The sequence below is a fragment of the Scaptodrosophila lebanonensis genome, unplaced genomic scaffold (genome assembly GCF_003285725.1).
Source record: "Scaptodrosophila lebanonensis strain 11010-0011.00,11010-0021.00 unplaced genomic scaffold, SlebRS2 tig00000098-arrow-pilon, whole genome shotgun sequence".
Taxonomy (NCBI): Eukaryota; Metazoa; Arthropoda; class Insecta; order Diptera; family Drosophilidae; genus Scaptodrosophila; species Scaptodrosophila lebanonensis.
Window position 1 is genome coordinate 1,297,393 of NW_022060568.1, and position 14,930 is coordinate 1,312,322.

Sequence of the window (14,930 nt, forward strand, 5' to 3'; positions counted from 1 at the left end):
TTTTGTCCCCCTGCTGCGCTATGGTATTTCGTCACAATACTACCAAAAATTCCATAGCTACATAAACTAAGCTTTGCACACGTCATTCATAGATAATTCTCTACTATCTCTATTTGAAATTTTATCTAAATAGAATAATCCTAAGAATCAATCAAACTGCAGCAGCAACTCGCTCTACTTCTTTTTCTTCTTATTGCTTCTGCTATGCGCGATAACGGCGGCGGAAGCTGGTTACAGGGTATTTCACTGTCGCACTGGCTCTTTTGCTTCTGCCGTCAGCGAGAATTGCGTGCAGCAATCTTTCTGGCCAACTCACCAGTATTTTGCTACCGTACTGAACTTTGACCCAAAAAGCGCGCAATGGCCCGGAAGATTGTCGTCCGATCTGTTCCAATTGACATTTACAGCATAACTCCAATTACAGGAAATAGTTCCATGAATTGAAAAAAATATAAATACTAGTTGCCCATTTTTTCGGTGTCTCGTTCCAAATATAACATTAAAAATAATTCATATTATGGCCATAAACTGCCACATTTTGCGATAAATGCGCCATAGATATATAATATACTTGTACATATATTTATTATAATCATAACTGAACTCACTCAACCGTGTAACGTCCCTGCCATTATTCCATTAGCATTTTGCCTCGATTTTTAACTATTTTGTCAAATCGTATGGTATACTTGTAGTACGATTAACATGGCTTCAAAGGGAATATTTTTAAAGCATGAGTACCTTTAGGGATATACGCCAACTTATTGCGAAATACAAACAATTATGCAACTAATCGATTGAATTTAGATTGTTGTACAACTTTTTATAAAGTATGTAAAATGTTGTTTAATATTTTGTTGCAAATCGATTTGTCTAGTTCTATGTAAATAACTTACATAAGTATCTGTAGAACAGCGAGCAGATTAAAAGACTGATGTCTGTCCTTTGGCGCAAAGACAATAACAAATTACAAAACCGAACAAGTAAAAAGCAAAGATGGCAAAGATTTTGCCAAATAAGTGGAGTGTCCTTAAAAGGAACTACAGTCAACAAATTGACAAACATTTTTATTTTCGAATATTTCAATCTGGGCATTTTACTAAATAACTGGAGTGACATTAAAAAAAAAAACATAATTGAATAAATTCCTCCTAACATCTAGGAAATGTGGTGACTGCATTCCATAAACAAACTTTCATGAAAACGAATTTTAAGGATACATGAAACATATTGTAAAGTCGTTTTTTTTTTTTTTTGAGTATACCATCTATTATTTTCCATACAAAATGTGTCAATCCAGTAAAGGAAAGTTTCTTGAAAATTTGTGTGCGCCCCCAATTATAACAAAAACATCAGCTGCTGTCAGAGGATTGGCATAAAATGCTTGGCCAATTTTATTGGAAGATAAAAATGGATAAATACTTGTAGTTTCTAAAAGAATTCAAGAACGAAATTCTAGGAATTGCAGGAGTTTTGAAGGAATACAATAAAAGATCTTGGACAGGTGGATCTAGATGCTAAGGGTATAGATTTCATTTTTCATGAAGCAAATGTGCACTACTACCGAACCATCATAAACATAAACTTGTTCCTTCCCGGACTCAGCAGAACATGCGTACAAAGATTGGCGAATCTGGCCTTTATACTTGTGGATATTCCAGCGAACGGACATGTCTAGACAAAGTGTCTAGACATGTCTAGACTCGTCTTTTTAGGCTGATCAAAGAATTAATGCATATACTGCTTCTAGGTGTTATACAAGTATAATACCATTTAGCATTCTGTGGTACAGGGTATTAAAAGAGCAACGAATGTCAAATCCGACTGGAAAGCCGGAAGTCAAATCCAAGCCAACACGATTAACGCTACTACCGGAAACAATGTTTAAAATCTTTGAAGAGCCAGTACGTATTATAATGTACGTATTTATTTATAACCAATTTTGATTCTTTGAAATCTGCAATAGCAAACAAACACACCAAATTAAAAAGAGCCAAACCTTTTGGAAACAATTTCATTCATTTCTATTAACACATTCGTTCATGAACAGATTAATATAATAAAAACGGAGCCATGTATTATTCACTATTGTTTTATTAGATGTTTTGCAAGGCTTCTTCGGAACAGACGAGTTGTCTGACTCGCTGTATGAAAATACGAGTGCACTTGCACCCGCATTCGAATCGCATTACAGGGGTCCGGAACGATGTCAGTAAGTTACGAGCAATAAACAAACAGTTGGTTGTTAGATTGTCTTGAGTGCTCGAAAATAAAAATATAGTGCGTCCGCCTGCACTGAGGAAAAACATTTGTCAAGTGTTTGTTTGTGGGACCAACTGCATATCGTTTTAACCATTAACGTGTATCGATATCTTCCAGTAGATTCGTAAAGCAGATGTTGTTGAAGTTTTTAAAGCCCAGCACAATTTTTTCCCCAATTGCTCCACACTTTGCCCTTCGGCTAAATTATACGAACCAGAACCATTCTGGCCAATAACAACTGACTAGCAAAAATGGCCAAAAGTTGCGCTTGGTTGCGTATCAGTTGCGCATAATTGCCAAAGTCATTTAAAAAAACAACAAACAAAAAAGAGAAGTCAAAAAGCTGAAAAAATAATACATATACATACACATACATATAAATGTGTGTGGGTACGGGGGTGGGGAGGGAGGGGGGGTAGCCACAGCTAAATGGCAAGAAGTGGAATTAAAACCGAAATCTACTTAAAAATTGTTTAATAATACAAACGGACAAACGCACCAAAAGATACCAATCTGCAATTAAAGTTGCTACAAAAAAAAAACCAAGAGACCGACTATGGTAAGGGTCCAGAGATACAAAGCTGCCCAGAATTCCCATGCGCATCGATTAATTAACTCGGCTGTGCACTCTGCACCCGGCTTGGGAGGGGTGGGAGGGGACCAAAGACTGGGGCAACTTTTGGCCAATTTAATTGCAGCATTCGAAAAACAAACGTTTTAAATTGTTGGGCATGTTCAGGAAGCGACAGCACAAGCACTCGAAGTTATAGCGAAACAAAACGACACCCAAATTGTTGGTTATCGAATGGTAATTTATGTAGCCGGAAAATGGCAAATAAAGCACATCGCACTCGGGCACGACCCACAGCCGACACGCAGCCGCCTGATCGACATCGAGCAGCCACGTGTGGCCTGCGAATTTTTTCGGTCCTACTACTACTACTCGTAACTTGCCAAGTAAGCAGTTTTAATTACTCGCTTTTACTGTCTAAGCACTTAATGGGATCTCCAAAAGCTGATGTCATATTTTCGGGCCCTAAAAACATTTATAGAATGGCCAAGTATTTAAATACTTAGTTTAATGCGAACATAAACAAACGCACACAATTGATGTCACAATTGTGTATTAAATCGTCTGTTGTTAATTACATGTTTCGTCATCGAATAGAATTGCAGCCAGTCCTTTCAAATATGCTATTGAATATTTTTATGATCAGGAATTTTCTAAACTATTATTCCTTTATCAGTTTTAAACCCAAACTCTTACAAAAACAGCACTACACTATATTTTGATGGTAAGCATTGAACGATTTGGTTTCACTTTCGGCCGCTAGTTTTAATACTCATAGAGTTCTACAAAGTAAACAGGACTTTAAAAAAAAAAAACAGAACAAATGGTTTTTTTGGCAAATCAATTTATTTTATTCAAAATAGTCTCCTTCTGCTTCAATACAGCTTTTTGCACGATCCAAAAGCATGTCGAACAAGTGTTTTAGCTCGTTGGCCGGTGTGGCCGCCAGTATGCCGGTGCAAACCTTTTGAATGGCCTCTACGTCTGCATAACGCTTTCCTTTCATGGGAAAATGCATTTTTCCGAAAAGGTAGAAGTCGCACGATGCCATATCAGGTGATTTTTGGTCAAATAATCGGTCACAAGCGTCGATCGATGAGACGGATTCTGAGCAATTTTTGGTCGTCAGTCAATTTGTGCGGAACAAACCGTGCACACACCTTTTGTAAGCCCAAATGTTCGGTCAAAATGCGATAAATCGATGTTTTGGAGATATTCAACTCCATTTCCATCACGGTGATCACGAATTTTGATTGGCCCACATGTTGATCGTCATTTATGTCCTCAGGACCACTTTGAAAACGTTGAAACCACTCGTGCACTCTACTACGGGATAGGCAATCATCGCCATAAACTTGTTCCATCAATTGAAATGTTTCGGTAATAGTTTTACCATTTTTAAAACAAAATTTAATGTTGGCTCTTTGTTCGAAGCTCATTTTCGCACCGATAACACAAACATACTGACACTCAAAACGCAATAACTTCACTTCCAATCGATGAAATGTCATGAAATTCTCACTGGACAATCGATAAAGATAGCAGATTCTAACGCACCAGTCGACATACAGATAGCGCCACCAGGGGGCGCTAGATTCAAAGAGTCCTGTTTACTTTCGAACGTCCCTTGTAGTAGAAACAATTTTGCCATATAAAGTCGACCACCCGTTCATTATTATGACGCATTATTTCGCCTTAAAATGGATCTGACTTTGATTTATTGAAGTTTTTTGATTGATCATATGCATAAGTCATTTTTTAAATGCATCGTGCATTATTTGATCAAAATTTTAATTTTTTGGTTATCAAGTATTAGTTCTGAAAATATCTTTATGCTCAATAAAAGTACACGCACTTAGTGCACCAAACTGGCATTCAATTGTTGTCATAAAACTCTTATAGAAATATATAACAAATAATAACAATATTTAATGTTATTTATATTCCGCATGTAGGCAATATTTAATTTTGCTGAAATATTTTGAACCAATGAATTCGAAAAATGACGACAGAAAGAAAAGATCGGAGAAAAGAAGACTGGTGGATACAACCAGAGTGCAAAGGGAAATTTAATAAAACCACATGACGTTGGACAAAACCAAGAAAGAACACATAAGTATTGTTTTGGAAAACAATCTACATGTGAGTATCCAAAGTAAACAAGCCTATTTAAATCTAAAGTTGCAGTCGAAACAGTGCATGAATATAGCAAAAATCAGTCCAAATCATTCAAAATAACATTAAATCAACGAATCGTGGCATTTTAAGGGAACAATTTGGACAGCAATACAAAAATTGCTCACAATTCGACAGAATTTTAACCATCAAGCAGCTGATTTGGCTTCGCATAACTATTACCCATTCGGAACATCAAAACGACTTTCATTTTATGGAAATTCATATACTTGTATATATATTTAGTGGAATATCAATATAAAATAAACACACTCTCATTCCTTATTTTGTGAACATTATCACGAGCATAGGCTTAGGCTATTCGAGCTCTTTGTGCTTTCAGTACTTAAAGCTAATTTGTAAACAATGTACCAAAAAAAAAAAGGATTGCCTCTGCAATTTACGATTGTATATTTGATGTCAAACAATTATTTCTGTATATTTGTTATTATTATTGTTTTAAGCTATAAGTCCCTGTTTTTTTTTTTTTGTTTTTTTTTTTTTTTTTTTGTTCTATCCATATGATATGATAACATGAGTGTACTTAGGTATACCTTAATTAGACTCACCTAAGATACTTAAATAGACAATAATTCTTTGGGTTGTCAAGACTTACAGTGGGTTCTTTTTTTTAACATAGAAAGTAATGTTTCATTGCAATTGTTAGAAATGTTTAAAAGATAGTTATCTGGCACTTATGCATCGACAAAATGGTGAGTTATGAGCCAGCTCTGCATAAAATTAAATTGCCAGCACCAGCGCCAGCCAGCTCCAATCGGCTTAGCCTTAAAGCACGATAAACGGACAGTAACAAGCGCTGACAAGCACATCAATTGGCCGGTCAAAAGTCAAGAATGGAAAGTTTTGCCTATCGAACGAAATTGCAACAAAATACAAAGCATACAAAAGACGGACAGCACGGAATCAGAATCGGATTTCCAGCTATGCCGAATGACGGGGTCGTAGGGGGCTAGGCAGGTAATAAAGCATGCCTATACGAATCGCGTTTCAAACTCGACAGATTTTTAATAGCGATTAATGCATCGCTGGAAGGCACATGTAGTGACATCTGCGACGGCGGGCCAACGATGCACTTAACTGGCATTATAAGCTGACGATTTACTAGATATACACATCCATATATATGTAGAAGTAATGATCACAGTTATCTCCACAACCGGTTTAATGGCGTGCTCGCCGTGACGAAAATAATTAATTTACATATCTAATGAAAAAGTCAAAACAAAAACTGAGAAAACCAGACTTAACATGAAAGGAAATGTTGCTAAGCCATTGGCTAACTGCTTACTGCTCGAGCAGATTACGGTACTCGGCCAGTAACTGCTCCTCCTGCACCAACGGCAAATCCAGATAGTCCTGATCACTGTGAGTGAGGTCCGCATTAAAGCGATTATACGCCTTATACGATTCCATTTCGGCTTTGGCTTTGTGCAGCACCGACTCAATGAGCGCCCGAGAACGGGGCGAGTCGAACAGCTGGCTTTGTTGACTGGCCGCCGACGATGTGGACGGTTGATCACTTATGGTGGCGGCACCAGTGGCGCCAGTAAGGCCTTCTTCAATCAGACGCGACATACGGTCTACAGTGCTGCGCAACTCTTCCTCGCTCTCGAAGGCTTTGAGCAAAAATACAATCGCCAGATCTATATCGTTCTGAGTGGTCTCCAAAGCCACGCGTGCTGCTTTCGCATCGAAACCGAGCTTCTGTAGTGACCTTAGCTGCCTTTCATCGGCCGCCGGCACAACGGGCAATGAGTTGCGCAACTCATCTGGGCGGTTTTGCAGCATATCGACCTGCAAAGATGGGAGGAATTTAAGAATTTCGAATTCACACTGTGCTAGTCTTCCTATTTTTATTTACCGCACGCGACATATCGTTTTCAGTGCGACGCAACGCTTCTACCACGAGCTGGCGCTCGAATCCCATGTCAGTCAGGGCGCAAACGCTGCGCGGATTAACCCAATTGCCATCATTAGCCGCCTGATGACCATAGCGGCGATTTACTTCGCGCTCGGCTTTCGAGTCCTGGCGCGCTTCGTTCAGCTTTTTTTGGCGCTCTTGTATGAACTGCACGGCTCGCTCTACATCGCCAGATGTGGAGCGCAGTGCCAGGCGTGCATCACAGACATCGAAACCCATCTCTACTAGCAGCACTAAATGCTCATCGTTCACCTTTAACTCGTTAAGTGCAGCGGCCGCAATTTCAAGGCGCTCGTAGGCCTCATCGCGACGATTTTGATGAAATAGAACAACGCCTTGGAGCAGGTGGAGTCGCATTATAAGCGCACGCTCTGGACAGGCTTTGCCCTTCAAGGCATACAGACGGGCAAAGTTGTCCCCATAGCTGCGTCGAAAACTGCGTTCACATATGCTAAGACGGCGCTCTGCATCCGGCAATTGCGACACATTTTTCAGACACAAATAGCACCAGACTATATCTAGATTCAGAAGAGCATAGTTGTCCACTGATTCAAGAAATTTGGAGTTACATGTGGCAAACTTTTCGTCCGCCTCCAGCAGCAGCAGCAATGCCTCATCATAATCCTCGCGGTGCATAGCCGCGCGGGCTTTTTCACAAAAGCCCATGCCGATGAGCAGAGCACGATTCTCGTCTGGCGGCAGGAAGACTGGATTACCATCTTGGTCCTCCATCTAAGCAAATACAACATACAAATATATGCATATAAAAAGAGTTATATTCAAGAAGCCCACCTCCACAAGTTGGCGTTGGGAGTCCACTACTGTTTCCACATCCGTCTTTATCTTGTTAATGCGCTCGTATAGAGTGCCATTTTTGTTATCACCGGGCTGACCCACAATCACAATTAGTTGCTGATTATTTTTTAAGCCTTGCGACGATAGCGTTGCATCAGCAGCCACAATTTTTCCAGCTGATATGCACTTCACATGGCTTGCGTTGCTCAGTTGAAGCTTTTGAGCAATTGCCAACTGCAAAGCTGCGCCCAAAGCATTTAAATCACATTTTACATCGACCATTGTGGTCGTACCGCCTCGATTGTCTATGCGACGCACCTTAAATGTCGCCAAGCCCGTCTCGCTGAACTCACGCCGAGCGGCCAGCTTGCGCAATGCATTGTCCTGCAGCTCGGCGAGCACACATCTACAGTGCGAGACATCGATGCCCAATTGGATGCTATAATCGGTTGCTAGTTGCTGTGAAAATTAAAACAGATCCACAATTTAGTTTTACATCATAGGCTTAAATTGGTTTAAGTCCGTGATTCTCTCTTACTTCCATCGCAGCTTCAATACTTCCCAGGCCCTCGGAGTAATACGGTTCTTCCCACAATCTAATGCCTTGCTGCTGCAGTCGCGCTCGAATTTGTATAAAAATATTATCCATTTGGGACATGGTAGTTGGGCTGGTACTGGTGGCGGTACAGGTTGTAATCGGATGACTTTCCGAAATGTGAACACTTTTTGTGAACGACTAAGAATTTCACAATGAGACGTCACTTCTGTACAAGGTACGCACTATTTTGGGTAAATTGGGTCTTCAATAGATTGTGTCAAAACAGATGTAAATAGTGTCAAAACCTTAAATGAATACACGCTTGTATACATCAAGGCATACTAATTTGTGACTATTTCATTTGCTTATGTTCCACACTCCATCTGTTCTGACACGTATAACGTATTGTTGGTATATTGTTTATATATTTACCCGAAAAAAAACAAATATAAAAACTTAAATCGTCTAAATGCAAACAAAGAAATGTGGCCAGTCATCTAAAACGACATCTGCTGTCAATATATCGCTATATGGTCACACTAAAATGCACTAACGATGTAAAACAGTCAGCTTTTGTCAGAGAACAGATGGCGGTTGCTTCGACAACGGTTTTTTAAATTCAATAAAGTACCCGAAGTATTTGTTGGGTATTGGAAGTCTTTAGCAATATATTTTAGAAACAAGAAAAATAAATACATACCTTAAAATATATTCTCAGCTCGTTCGCAATTCTTGAACCGTTTTTAGTTTATAAAAACTAAATAGCAATATTTCTATGTACTCTTCTGGAAAAATTTGCCTGTAGATCATGTGAAACAACATGAGATGTATTTATTACTGCGTATTTATACTGCGCCTTCGCCAAATGAGGAACATATTCCTGTTGAGCTCACCACCAGCGCTAGATAACCACCCTGAAATACACCGAGCTGCTGCCACCTGTAATGATTCGCATCGCTGCACACAGGCAGCGCCGCGGCGCGTCGACTCCACGTGCTTGTAGTGCCGTCCCTAAAAGGACAAAATAATGGAAAGAACAAATTCAGTCGGCATTGCACAAGCTGTCAAAAGTGCTGGCGTTGTGCAGCGAAGAGAAGAATGGTGGTAAATGCAACGCTGGCAGCTCTCAAATTATTTGTCATACGACGGCCGTGCAACCTACATCAAAAACAACTAAAATAAAAATACAGACACACAATGAGCACAGCTCAATAAAAAGTTCTTCGAGTCGAGAATTTGTTGTAGCCCTCCGACGACTAAAAAGCGAATCAGCGACAAAGCGAACCAAATTGCGAGTATTTATAATGAAAAGTGAAAAGAAGGAAAACCCAGCAGCCACCGGCAAGGTGCCTAGCGACAAAGAAAAAGTAAGCAGGTTAGAGGCCAGGAGACGGGAACAACAGCAGATCCATCGACAACGCATTCAACAGCGACAGATCCAGCAGCAGAAGAGAACAGGCTTTAAAGACCCCATCAGAGATAGAAGGCAGACCCAATACAAAGCATGTGGCGATGCCAAGGCGAAGCTTATCACAGACCAAGGACTACACCTAGACGCAGAGTGCGGATGTCGCCAGCAGCAGCTTCAGCGTCGGCAACAATTGCAGTTAGCACAGGCTATAGCTGAAGCCGAAGCTCTGAAACACAATTCCCAAAATAATCAAAAAGTAAATGTTATTCAACGAGTGAATGGGACTGGGACCGAGACCGAGAATGAAGGTGTGCTGCGCGCGCAACTGGAGAGAATAGCTCAGCTGCCACCAGACGAATTCGCAACACAATTCCGCAATTGGATGGACGAGGAGGACATTGCTCGGGAGCTGCATGCACATTTGCGTGCAGATCTGATAGCCTCGTTTAACAACACCACACTGGGTGAGTAAAGGGAAAAAGAGGTATTAGTTGATCCTCAATTGGGCCATTTCCTGTCATAAATTTTTGTATTTTCCTCCAACCATTCATTATCTAGAGACTTCAAGCATTGTGCAACATTGCTTTGATCTCTAAGCAACTCTTTATCGGACTGCTTGCATCGCCTGACGGAATTGTTTAATCAGATTCATACGATTTAAAAATATTACTGCCCACGTGCAGCAGAGTTCGTACACATATACAATAGCATCATTCTGCAGAAATAAAACTTGTAATATAACAGTACAATCATTGAATTTATTCTATTTTGAGAGCAGATATTATCTGCGATATTCATGTCCCTCTCATTATCTTCTCTTGAATACGGAAATTGATTAATTTTCAGGCGTGATCAATTTCGATTGAAACACTCTTATGTAGACTTGGTACCTGTCATAAAAATGCGGTTGAAATTTCAGACAGTCTCTTAGTTAGCAACTCTCTTTTTTTACCATTGTAGTCTTTATATTACAACTCATTTCTTTCTTTTTAATTCCACCAGGTCAGCACATGCACATGCTGAGACACGCCTTCGCTGTGAAAAACAAACAAGGACTGCTGCTCTCACCTCTTTCGCTTTCACTGTTCACGCTTGTCGCCGAATTCCTGTACGCTCAAAATTGTCATTTTACGCTTTCCGTGTTCTGCAGTGAAACACCCTATCGCCAAACGATGCCCGATTTTGATGGCCGGAATGGGTTTCGTTTTGGCGATGTGGAGATGCAGGAAGTACTGGCCGCCGTCATGGGTTTCAATACGGAGACGGAGCCGCTGGAAAAACTGCGGCAATCAGTGCAGCACAACTATCAGGAATATCATCAGTCTATGCTATTTGCTTTGCTGAAATCACTTGTCGATATTTATCATTTTAAGCATCCGACTCCCCTATCTGTAACGCATATCGGCACTATGACCGAGATAAACCAGGTGGACGCTCAAGTAGAGGCTGTAGTGGAGGTTAGTGTGTGCTGCCAGGAAACACAAACAGCACCTTTAACCTCTCTGCCTTGCGAGCCGGCTGAAGGTAGCAATGGTCAGGCTGAGAACCTTGTTTTGGATGCCGATGGTCGCACTGTGCTCTGTGGACCACGCGTTACGCAATCGGTGCATCATGTCCAAAACCATTTGACCTCTCTGGTGGGGGAGATAAACAAACTCGCTAAATGCTGTTTTCCACCCGTAGAGGTCATTAGCCGTGCCAACTTCAACCGCCTTATGGAGGAAGAGCTACGAGAGCGAGAGCGCCTATATCGCCTAGGTAAGAAGCTGCCAGAGGCGGAGTTGGCGCTGCCGTCCAATATAGCGCCAGCGAAGCCTGTCATCCCTCCCGCCATCGGTGGTTACGTGCAGTCTCCAGCGGGTCCCATCAAGGTCCCAGCACAGGCGGTCAATGTGCCTCGGCTACCCAATCTACATGCTGAGCAGGTTGCGACGCTGGTTATGGTGCGTCAGCTTTACAATCAACAACAGAGACAATTACGAAATCCACCCACCAAAATATGTACAGCACTGGATAAAGTGGAGCTACTGATCGTGGAGGTGTCCACATGTCTGCAAGCGCTTAATAATGTGCTAAACCTAGCCATGGAACAGGAGCATGAAGTGGGCCTCAACAAAGGCTTTAAGGCGGGATACAAGGAGGGTTTTGCCCATGGCCATTATATGGGTGAGCAGGAGGGACGACAACTGGCAGAGAAAAACTTAGCACCAAAGCCAAAGCCACTCACCAGTGAGGCGGCTGTGCAGGCAAACACGAAGCCGAAAGTGAACAGAGTGCGGGTGCAAGCAATTAAGTGTCATGTGGGCACAAGCATGGAGAGTATTAAGATGCAGATGGTACACACTCAAACAGAACCAGAGCCTCCACCACCATCGCCGAAGGAGAAGACCTACGAGGAATGGATCTACGAGATGCTTAACACTACTAGTGGCCAAATGTTTCTGGAGCGCGTTGAATTATCGTTGAATAAGGCACTTGAGCTGCAAAAACAGCGGTTGGACCAGCTTTATGATATCAAATTGCGCCATCAAAGCGAGATGCTTCGACTGGGTCAGCGGCAGGTCTCATGGCGTGTAAGTAGCTGCAATACAAAAATCCGTTCCTACTTATCTCTCCTCTCCCCCCTACTATGACAGGCCTTGTGCCGACGAGTCGAACGCGACTCCTCCGGTGAGGCGCGTGATTTGGTACATAAAATCTCCCGTTTGCTTGAGCATTACGAGGTTCATCAGAAAAATTTGAGTAACAAAATGCAAGCCACAGAAGAAGCGGCACAGCGAGCGGCACGGGTACAGCCCTTGTGGGATCAGTCTGTCTTGTCAACGGCCCCTCCGACGTCGGCGGCTAGTTCTACTACTGTGACTAGTGCAGCCACAACGCCACGACCGACAATAAAGCCGCCCGGAAAACATTTTTGGAGTCATCAAGAACACATGCAACCACCACCCCAGCTAACAAAACAATCATCTTTGTATCAAGCATCTCAATACCAAGCATCTCAATATCAAGCACCGCAATATCAAACACCGCAGTATCAAATTCCTCAATATCGAACCCCTCAGCCCCAAGCACCTCAACACCAAGCACTTCAACCCCAAGTACCTCAACCCCAAGCATCGCAACCTCTAAACCTTCAACCTCAAGGGCTAGTACAGCCTCAAGGGCTAGTACAGCCTCAAGGGCTAGTAATGCCTCAAGGGCTAGTACAGCCTCAAGGGCTAGTACAGCCTCAAGGGCTAGTACAGCCTCAGGGATCAGGACAGCCCCAGGAATCACTGCCAGCTCAAGAGCTCCCGCCACTTTATGTGCAACCTCAAGCAGCACCGCAGCCTGAAGTAATACCTCAACCTCAAGTAGCACCGCAACATCAAACTCCACCGCAGCATCAAGCGCCACTGGAACCTCAACCGGCGGCGCGTTCTCAAGCACCATCTGCTTCACCTTCAGTAGTCGCCACCCAGACCACCATGGGGTCCTCCAAGCCCTTGATGCACACGGTGGCGACGAACACAATGCACTCCTTGCAAGTTTCTCGTGATCAGAAGAAAGTTGAGGGTCACACCAGCTTCGAAGATGTGCTGCTTAGCGCTAAGTAAATAGTTATTCAATACTTATTCATATATATAGCTAAATTTCCTCACCTTTATCTACAGAAACCGTATGCTGGAGTTGGAGCAGGAAAGCAATCTGCTGGAGGAGAGCTTTTTCAGTTATTTAGAACATGCCCATGATGAGAAGCAAGAGGCTACTAAGCGAACTACCGCACAATGTGAACAACTCAACGAGACACTGATCAGCTTTCGGCAATGGCATCGTCGCATTCGAAGTAACGACAACGTTGATGACGAAGTCAGGAAGATTGAAAAGCGGGTGAAGACACTGCAACGGGATCGTGAGCTGCTAGCTGGGCAGACATCCCAAAACAGTGGCTCTGAACAGGAAGAGAACAGCTATCACTTTACCAATGCCATTGCTGAGGCACGAAGTAAGCTTCTAGCGGAGCTTAATGGATGGCCGGATAAGGATGAGAAGGAACAAAGCCTGATTAGTGCCGGGAATTCCTGCTCTATGGGCAAGCTAGGGCTGTCCGAGCTGCCAAGCTTGCCGATAGAGCAGCAGCACTCCGGCTTAATAAAGAAGTTTAAGCTGCCCGAATTGCCAGAGTTGCCAATAGAGCAGCGGAAACGCGTGGATCGAATAGAAGCAAGCTTTGGAAGTACTGTGGTATCTACTAATGTCAGACCACATCTTCTCACCCCATTAGAGATGAGCACCGCTACAACGCCGACAAGCAGCGACCATGATATAAGTCGCCTGATGCAGCGCATCCAGTTTGCTATCAATCGGTGTAGGCCGCCCGAGCAAATCAGTGATATGCCCTCTGCAATAGATCCTAGTGACGTAAGCTTCAGTCTTTCGAGCAATGGCGGCGACGGCGGTGGCACTTGCAGCGATTCACTGGACATTTTGGATGCAACACGTCCGCGGCATTCGGAGAAGAGCAGCGGAGATGTGGCTCAACTGTCAGCGCCAGAAACTACATCCATCAGCAGCAAATTGCAACGCTCCATGGCCAAAATGCAAGTGCTGTTCTCTAGCCCAGACCCGATAGAGAAGCAACCGATTACAAAAGCGCCACGCCCTGCCAGTGCCCCATCGGGCAAAATGGAAATTATGCGACTGGAAAGACGACCCCACACGGCGCCAGCAATGATTAGCACAAGCTTAATCGCATCTACTTCACCAATATGCCAAAAGTCACCGAATTTCGCTACGCGGGAAATTTACCCGACTGTCGGCGACATAAATGGAAGCAGTCCTAGCCATAGCAGCAAATCGAACTGCCAAGGAAGCCCATCGAGCCGTGAGTTGCGTGCTTCCTACGCACGCCTGCTGAGCACCTCTGTAATCAACACTGAGCCGCCACAACCGTTGGTGTCCAGTCTCAGCCCTCCGACTAGCCCGGAAGGGTCTTATAGTAGTCAAGATTTCTGGAAGCGACTTAGAATGTGACATCGCTTGCACACAATAAAGAACCATATTATATTTTCTAAGCCGCTATGCCGTATTTATTATACAGCCATTCGTTATTTCATTTCTATGACTATGTGAATCGAAAGGAGTGTGTGCCAAACCGAGTTCGCCCCAAGTATATGCGAAATAAAATTTGAACACAATTAAAATCAAGTGACATTACTTACGTAGGGACACGGCTAATCCGCCCATCTCTACATTA

The 14,930-nt window shown here is 42.8% G+C and overlaps 2 protein-coding genes across 2 annotated transcripts; one reads left to right on the forward strand and one right to left on the reverse strand.

Annotated features, from left to right (window-relative positions):
* Positions 1-6,173: 6,173 nt before the first annotated feature.
* On the reverse strand, positions 6,174-8,683 carry LOC115627782 (NEDD8 ultimate buster 1). The gene is made up of 4 exons (XM_030523592.1): positions 8,284-8,683; positions 7,743-8,204; positions 6,891-7,682; positions 6,174-6,823 (listed from the first exon to the last, which is right to left on the reverse strand). Exons 1-4 carry the CDS (start codon positions 8,401-8,403, stop codon positions 6,314-6,316), a joined length of 1,884 nt encoding a protein of 627 aa, XP_030379452.1. The 5' UTR covers positions 8,404-8,683; the 3' UTR covers positions 6,174-6,313.
* Positions 8,684-9,420: 737 nt separating this feature from the next.
* LOC115627852 lies at positions 9,421-14,748 on the forward strand. The gene is made up of 4 exons (XM_030523713.1): positions 9,421-10,158; positions 10,697-12,267; positions 12,331-13,286; positions 13,348-14,748. Exons 1-4 carry the CDS (start codon positions 9,588-9,590, stop codon positions 14,705-14,707), a joined length of 4,458 nt encoding a protein of 1,485 aa, XP_030379573.1. The 5' UTR covers positions 9,421-9,587; the 3' UTR covers positions 14,708-14,748.
* Positions 14,749-14,930: the final 182 nt, after the last annotated feature.

Bases quoted from the DNA above. Each gene is read 5' to 3' on its own strand.
- LOC115627782 (XM_030523592.1), bottom strand. From the start codon at position 8,403: ATGTCCCAAATGGATAATATTTTTATACAAATTCGAGCGCGACTGCAG. The intron at 8,205-8,283 runs GTAAGAGAGAAT...TAATTTTCACAG, and splicing joins GTATTGAAGCTGCGATGGAA to CAACTAGCAACCGATTATAG. The intron at 7,683-7,742 runs GTGGGCTTCTTG...GTATTTGCTTAG, and splicing joins CCCAACGCCAACTTGTGGAG to ATGGAGGACCAAGATGGTAA.
- LOC115627852 (XM_030523713.1), top strand. From the start codon at position 9,588: ATGAAAAGTGAAAAGAAGGAAAACCCAGCAGCCACCGGCAAGGTGCCT. The intron at 10,159-10,696 runs GTGAGTAAAGGG...TAATTCCACCAG, and splicing joins GTTTAACAACACCACACTGG to GTCAGCACATGCACATGCTG. The intron at 12,268-12,330 runs GTAAGTAGCTGC...CTACTATGACAG, and splicing joins AGCGGCAGGTCTCATGGCGT to GCCTTGTGCCGACGAGTCGA.